Source organism: Melospiza melodia, chromosome 1 (assembly GCF_035770615.1).
Source record: "Melospiza melodia melodia isolate bMelMel2 chromosome 1, bMelMel2.pri, whole genome shotgun sequence".
Taxonomy (NCBI): Eukaryota; Metazoa; Chordata; class Aves; order Passeriformes; family Passerellidae; genus Melospiza; species Melospiza melodia.
This window is the reverse complement of record NC_086194.1, coordinates 114736120-114744325: the sequence shown is the minus strand read 5'-3', so window position 1 is coordinate 114744325 and position 8206 is coordinate 114736120. Positions and strand designations below refer to the sequence as shown.

Here is an 8206-nt window from a genome sequence, read left to right as displayed (position 1 = left end):
CCTTACCTGTGAGCTCTCAGTGAATCCACCTGTGCTCTGTCTCTGAACACTGGACTGCCCTGAAGTGTGGGGTCCTCAAACACAGCAGAAGAGAAAGGAGAGAGCACACGTGGAGAAGACTCTGCAATTTGGTGCTTTGCACAGAACTGTTGGCTTAAAAATAGTGGCTTGCAGGGAGGCAGGGGAAATTTGACTTGTCATAAAATGCAACCTATCCCCCAGTAATACAACATATTTAAAGTATTAAGAATCTAATGAAGAAGTTACTTCTTGCTTTGTTCCAGGCCTTGTGACAGATCAGTTTTTCAAGGACAAATCCCCACCTACGTCAATGAATTCCAGCACTCCTGATGGAGCTGCTGAGATACACTTGAGGTAGCCCGGCATGGGAATATGGCAAGGAGGAACAAAACCAAGCACAGGCCTGGTCAGGAACTCCATAGGTGTGAGGAGGAGTGAACAGGAGGGATGCACTCCCACTAGAGTAACAGGATTTTGTTATTTTGCTGGCTCCAAACATCACGCATGCTCTGATGCCTCCAGCAGGGTAAACAACACCACAAAGTTTCCCAAAGCAACACATTTACAGGGATTACCACGAAACCTGCAGGATATCAGTGCCTGGAAATCCCCCAGTGAGAAATCTGTATCCTACAGTCAATAGCAAACCACTTTTTGCACCTGCCAGTATGTGCTGTTTTCTAAAGGCTCAGTCTTTGGTAGGAGAGAGGCAGCAATTTATGCTAAGGTTTATCACTAAGGGCTTTTAAGAGGTTTTAAAAAACAAACTTAAAAACTGTCTTGGCTTTCCAACTGGCTTAACTTTTTGTAGAATGCACCCATTTATACAGCGTTTCTGACAGGAAGGAATTTCAAGAATGCAGCATGGTGGCAATGTAGCTGATTAGCACTGTGGATAAAGTTTCTCCAAGCTGGACTTTTGGTCAGTGTACAACATTCAGGATACAAAAATACTCTGCTGGTCTTTCACTTCAGCCACAATAAAAGAGTCTCCTACACTTTAGCTAAAATAAACCACACACAAACCAGAGAGAGAGGGAGAGAGAGAAAGAGAGAGAGAGATGGCAGATACACTGAGAATCTGCAGTGTAGATAATCAAACCCTTTATTGTCTAAGTTACATTAGACTTGCAACACCATAAAAACCTGTTAAGAAGAAGAAACAGTAGATTGGTAGAGGTAGTAGAAAGTCCCTGTAACAGTCATAAAAGGGCTTTACAGGAGTGTGTCATGCCAAAAAAACTTATCACGTTGCTTAAAAGAGCTGATCAAAGCCCATTTGACTAAATAAATAAGAACACAACTCATTTTAAATACTATGGTCTAACTAAAATAACAAATCAATACAATACAATGATAAAGAAAAAAAACCCAGAAATCGTGGGATTCACTTTCAAAAACAGATGGTCCTTAAGGTTGGTTTTCCCCCACCCACTCTTATTTCTTGTTTAATTAAGTGAAAATCTCACTTCTGTGCCATACACAGCATATAATTATTTAAACTGATTTCCCCTACTGTTGTTCTTCATGAAGCTAAATTATGATTGTAAACTTTGCTGATTAGTACCCTGGCAATGGCAGTGACAGCACTAGCTTCTCTGGCAAGAATTCGGGAAGAAAATTCCAGAAAGAAGATTTTGGCTCTAAATATTAACTCAGATTTTCTAGTTCAGCTTGCCAAAAAAAAATACAATTTAAAAAAAGAGAGAATTTACAAATGTACACTACACTTTTGTGCCATTTTGGGTATAGAAGAGTTTTTAATAACTAAACCACAAACAAACAGGTTAAGCAACTAGCTTTTTTGCATTCCTGAACTGTCACCATTACTTTCTCTCATGGAAAATATGACTCAGAAAAGCAACAAAACAAAAGAAAAAAAAGTAATTAAAAAAAATCAAAACCAAAGAGAAAGCTAGTGCAAACCCAAAATGATAATCATTAAGTAACACAGCAAAATATTTAACTTTTTCTTTTCTTTTTTTTCTTTTTTTTTTGGTGTACAATGGAATGTGTCTATGCGAACTCCCTCAAAATAACCTCACAGAACAGTTAATTACAATCACTTTTAAGTACTTGCACAGACATTCCTAACTACACCGAGACTTACAGAGAACTCTGGTTCACATCTCGTGTAATAGCATAAGGAAAATCCAGTTTGAAAAAAATAAGTAAGAAAGTTAATTTGCATTGTTGCAAATGTTGCAAAGTGACAAAACCTGTCAAGTAATTCAAAACAAGTAACAAGTAGTATCCAGCCCAAATTGCTGACTAGATTTTCTTTAAAAAGCACCCTCCCACCCACCTGTTAGAACAGAACTGCTAGAACAGAAAGATCACGTTTTAAGGTTTTTTTCTGCCTTTTTTTTTTTAACAAATCTGTTGTCAGAAGCCCATTTCTACAAAAACAGCACTATCCCATTACTGTATTAAGTAAACTGTGGTCTCACCTGTATTAAAGGTTAGCATCATTTCTGTACATGTAAAATTATTGCTTTTTTGAAAAATATATTTAGCATGCTAGTAGTTTAATTCCATTTCCTGCCTTTACAAAATGTTACAATTTAAAAAAAACAAACAAACTAGTAAAGCTTTTGCAAAAATTTTCACAGAACATTTTCTTTCAAGGCAGCAGTAACTTTTGATAATGCATAAAATTATATGTGCAAAATCTGAAACTTTCAGAAATATTACCATCACACATAGTGTCACAGCAATAAGAAAAGAAAATATTTATATCTGTGGAATACATTTTTAATTGCTTACACTGCATGGTTTAACAACCTGTTATGTGCCACAACCCCACCTTGAAAACTTGCAGTTAAAGAGTTACTGTAGAAGAGGTATATAAAGCTTTTTTTTTCTTTTTTTTTTTTTCCTAACACCACCAGTGATCACCAAGTACAAGACATGACACATTTATATGAACATTAACCTGCCACCACAAAAGAAGTTCCTCCTCTTTCCAGAACATCAGTGGGCCCAAGGAGGAGGAGCAGCAGCTGGTCTGCTGAACCAAAGGCAGGAGCAGAGAGCACCTTATGACCCCAGGGCTGCCTGAATCCATTCAGTGACACCTTTTCTCTTCCAAACAGACAGATCAGCGGTGTTAGACAGCTGAATGTTTTATTTTCTCCTTTTTATTTTTTCATTAAGTGAAGACTTCCTTTGTGACCAGGTTGAAGAAAGTAGCCCTGTTACAACAAAAAAGGTCCTGAGAGTAAAACACAGAAGCCTGGTTTTTTCCTTAGTGTTCAACTAGCTTTTCTTTTCCAAAGCAGAATAGAAGCTTTTCTCGGGAAGTGTTTCAATTTCCATATTCACATACTATTAATGGTGCGCAGTCAAGAGCGAGAGCACTAGAAATGCAAGTGGTCCCCAAACTGTAATGAAACAAACCATTGCAGAATGACGGTCTTTCTCTTTAGTCCCTTTAATCCTTCATCAAGCATTGCTTTCTCAGCACCGAATGCCACCTTTTCCCTGCACCCCCCATTCTTCCTCTCACTGTTGTTGTGGTTTTTTTTTAATTTGCTTTTCAGCATGACAGGCAGTGGCAGTTTCATTAATTAATACTTCTCCAGCCCTCGAATCCACTGCTGTTTTTCAAATGTATCAAACAGTCATTGTGAGCATCAGGGAGGTTTTTGTTACAGTGCTTAACTTCTTCATGCTGTCCAAATCACATAAAGTTTAATTTTTCCAGTGTCTCAAACTTCTCTTGATTAATATAGACGCCTTGTGCCGCCACGGTGCTTGCCAACTCCACTGTTTATTATCAAGGAAATAAGGAACCATGGGACTGATTAGTATGTCAATTTATATATATCTTGTGTAGCATCTTCATTTGTTTTAGGATGATTAACAGCACAGGGGCACCCCGCTGCTGGCAGAGCCTGCTCCCAGCCCGGCGCAGCCGCTCCGGGTGTGGGCCTGGCTGGCAGGGGATGGATGCTCTGGAGCGCGGCGGCTGCCGGGGCTCCTCCGCCCGGGATCTAGGTTCCCTTCCGGAGGTGCAGCATGTGGCTGAGCTCCGCGCTGCCGTGGTCTCTGCCCTGCAAGAAGGACAACACGGGGAAAAGCTCATTCTCAGCCCTGCTCCCAGGCACGACCCTCCGGCAAGTTCTGCCGGCATTCGTTACCCTTTATTAGCATCATGCACATTCATCTCCACCCACCACGTGAGAACACTTTAGGGGTTTTGTTTTTTAATGCATCTCCACCAAGAGCAAAGCGTGTCAGGCCCATATGAAGTCCCACATAAAGATGGACTAGAAGAAGAAGTAACAGGACCTGGCAGAGCAGCTCAGAAAAGGCTGAGAACAAGAAGGGAAAAAAGTGGCCTCCAAAAAGTGGAAATTATGAGCTAGCCAAAAGGGATTCACAACTAGACCAGTGTTTTAAAAAGGCTGAAGTTTGAGGTCACAGAGGCAGCTGAATGAAGAAAAACTGAATTCTTGTGCAGGTCTGTCAAATGGTAAGGCGGCTTTTTTCCCCCCTTGTCATCTTCCTTTTATTTTCTTAGACAATTTTCATGAATAATTACCACTTTGAAAAAAAATAGCAGGGATATTCTAAAATCAAGTGAAATTAAAGATAACATCATGAATAAGTGGGAGCCTGCAGCTCCCAAGAAAAGCTTTAAAATGACATTTAGAACATCACTATCGGAACAATGCAGTTTACAATCCTGATCCTAAAACAACATGGCAAGATTAATCTTACATAAATGCATTATCCTTAAGCTAAAGTCTTGATGAAGTGAAACAGACCATTTTAAATTAATGCAACATAAAATACAGCACCCATGTAAAATCCAAGCAAGTTTCAAGCTGTGCCTATGGCAGCCCTCGAAATAGCTAAAGAAAGCCCAGCTCTGGTTGACATAATGTATTAAGTGCATCTCTTTTGTTAATAGATTTAGAAAATTCCTAATTAAACCTGGCCCGAGATTCATGACATTTACCAGTCAAAGTTTGGTTTTAAGTCGGAAAGATTTGCAACAAAATTAAAGAAAAAAAAAGCTGCTGTACAGACTGCAGTATATTTGAAATGTAGGAAACAGTAACTGAATGAGAGATGTGATAAAACTTCCTTAGTTGGATGCTGAATTTCCCGCAGTAAACTAAGAAAGATGCTTTACATTTTTGCGCGGCTGCATCATGCCTGAGAGACACAGCCACAATTCCAGGAGGAGGCATTCATCACTGGAACGCCTCGCATCGAACCGGCTCCACGTACACGGGGGAGCACGGCAGAGCTTCGCAGGGCTGGGGAGCAGGGAGGGAAGGGGAAGGGAGGGATGGCAGGCTCCTTGCCCCACTCTCCCTGGGCAGAAGCTGGAAAAGAGGTGAAACTGGAGGCCCTCTTCTGGGATGGATGGCCTGCGAGGTGGTGAAGGTGTGCCCTGCATGTCATGGACCACACAGCACAAGGGATCCAGGGGAAGGACAATCCATCCGCCCCACACGTGCAAGGACAGCGCAGAGGGGCTGGAGATGCTGTGTGGCTGGGCCCCTCTCAGGCACAGCTGTGCTCCCAGTTTCACTGGTGAACAGAACCTGAGCTTCATGTGTGCTAAAACCCACCCAGGGGCTCACCCGCCTGTACTCACACCACCCCAAGGTATGGACACATTTTGAACCAGCTGATACAGAGTTGGATTGACTTCTTCCTGAAATATTGTTTTTTCCCTTTTAAAAACTAGGTTTTCTTCACTTTCAGTGAAAAGCAGCAGATCTTTATGTGAAACCTACAGCTTCCATGCCAAAAGCTGCTCTCATAGCAACTTCCAGGGCTTTTCCCCAGTCAACAGGAAAAACCCAGTTTGTGTGCATGTTAATATGCTGGAGACAGATCACTGCATGACATTGGAGTAAACTGCAAGGAGCACAGACAGCACTGCAGTTTGCTAGCAAGGGACAATTGTTGGGACAAGAACCAGAGCTCCAAATCCTGTCTCTAAAGCTCATAAAGTAACAGACGTACAGCACATGCATATTACTCAGATGCCAGTACAGCAGCCTCCATGGTTCCTTGATTGTTTGCATTATAATCTCCATATGTATGAACGAGACAAATTAGGTTGCCATTTATTTGTTCATTATCTATTATTTTGATTAATGGAATTCTTGTTCTCAGAATAACTATTTAAAAATAACATTTGCAATAATGAGGACTGAACTATTAATCATGATCTTTGGAAGAAACTCTGCAAGGAACTGGAGCAAGACATTTCATATGAACAAATGTCATAAATAGGACTTCTAACAGACAGTACGAGAATTGCGAGTGCAAGAAAACCCAAATCAGCCAAACTCAGAAACCAATAGTTTAAATAACTTTTTAATCTGGGTTATGGTTTTTTGCCTCCTCCCTTTCTCTGTAAAGTTGCTTTAGGACAAGCAGAGCCATAGTGTTGCTGGACTATAAAAACATTACAGGTAACAGATGTCCCCAGCTTTTCCCCCAAGCTCCTTTACAACACACATACAGACATGTATATAGTGTTTTCTTGATGGCTCTTTCCAATCTTTCTATCCCCCTCAGGCTACTCCTAATTACGTGATTTCAAGTACTGAACGCTGCAAGAAATATTTTTAAATACTTATAGTGGAGAAAATAAAGGTTTATGGACCCCTTAATGAAGGGTCACAGAGTAGGTACAGGACCTACTGCACACCTGTCTTTTCAGTGAATGAGGCCCAAAAACTGGGGTGTCCAGAGCTGTTTCACAAAAAAGGCTGATCGGTTTTCTGGCATGGGGAAAGCTTCACCCAGAGAATTCAGGATATGAATAGTTTGGGTTTTTTCCCCTGAGCTGCAGCTTCTAATTGATTTTCTGTAAATAAAAACTGTTTTTCTGGAGAGGACAAAGGCTGGAGTTTTGGGGATTTTCCTAGTTTCACTCACACAGAAGAGGGAGAACTTGGTGTCTCTGCCTCCAGTGCTGCAAATATGGTTCACATACATATACACTCAATTAGAGAGAGCTCTCCCTAACTGCTAACCAGGAAATCAGGCCTTTAGAAAACCCGATTTCTTGTCCCTTAAAATTTTTAGAGAGTATTGATTGACACTCATGGAGCATAAACTGCATTCCTAAAGCGGGCCAGGTTTTTATAGGGCTTTAAAACAGCAGAAGGAGTCAAAACTCACGGCGTACGCGTTAGAAACTGCCACCACTGCTGTCACCACAGTGAAAAAGCAGGCTGCAGACTGACTCCTGAACCTCTGGGAATTGGGCTTCTGGCTGCAGCATCAGGCAGTGCCTCTGAAATGACCCCACGCTTTAGGAGAGCCTTGCTCTGAGACACACACACACACACACACGTGGTTGCAGGGCCCCTTCTGAAGGGGAGCCAGCTTTTGTCTTGCCATGTACGTGCAATTGGAGTGTACTCCCTGAATCCATGCCTGCTAAATCATGTCTCTGAATGTTGCTTAAGAGTATTCCAAATTAAGATACATATTCATTGTGGATAAGCAAGTTTAATTATGTATATACTGAGATATTAAGCATTTGTAAAAATATTCAGAATATTCAATATGTTTAATATGGCAGCTTTTCAAGAGAATCCGTGACTTAGCACAGATTGTATTGACTTGGGGTAGGTAATGAGCATTTTTTGTCCTTTAGAAAAAGAAGAGTAGGAAATATTCCAAAGTTCATGGGAAATTAATTTTATGTAAAAATGTCATTTGGTTGGGTTTTTTGTTTAAAGCATTCAGGTAGAAATAAGAAACCACAATAAATAATGTTATGAATGAACATCTTATTTCCTACATTTCATTTATATTTCATTGGTGCTGGTAACAAAGCATGAAACACAGCCCAGTGCTAATAGTAGCAAAACTTGTGTGTTGTTTGATCTTTTTTTACACACTCCTAGAGGTAACCTCCTTTTCACAGATGCTGAACACCTGCACCTCCTGTTGGTGGTTCACTACCCTAAAACAGGGTTCTTATTTAGACATCTAAATATAGATTTAGCTGGTTCATTTTTGAAAAAGCCTGGCAGTAGAAGCTATTTTTAACACACAGAATTAGAATTATTCTGTGATAAAACTACTATTCAACGTGGCAGTGCTGTAAGCTACCATGCTGGGGGATTTTAAAAGCCCTCCCTAACATTGTTTCCTGAAGGAAACCTTTAGAGATGATCAGGCTGCCTAGAGAAGGGAA

At 40.7% G+C, this 8206-nt stretch overlaps 1 protein-coding gene across 2 annotated transcripts in view; it reads right to left on the bottom strand.

Moving 5' to 3' along the window:
* Positions 1 to 1103: 1103 nt before the first annotated feature.
* The window catches only part of ZNF516 (zinc finger protein 516), a 101753-nt gene continuing 94650 nt past the window's right edge, over positions 1104 to 8206 (bottom strand). Inside the window, exon 5 of one of the 2 annotated variants that reach the window (XM_063165120.1) lies at positions 1104 to 4076. In XM_063165120.1, the coding sequence (XP_063021190.1) occupies positions 3883 to 4076 (194 nt within the window). In that variant the 3' untranslated portion in view covers positions 1104 to 3882. The remainder of the gene's footprint in view (positions 4077 to 8206) is intronic. The other variant, XM_063165124.1, reaches the window with a different exon arrangement.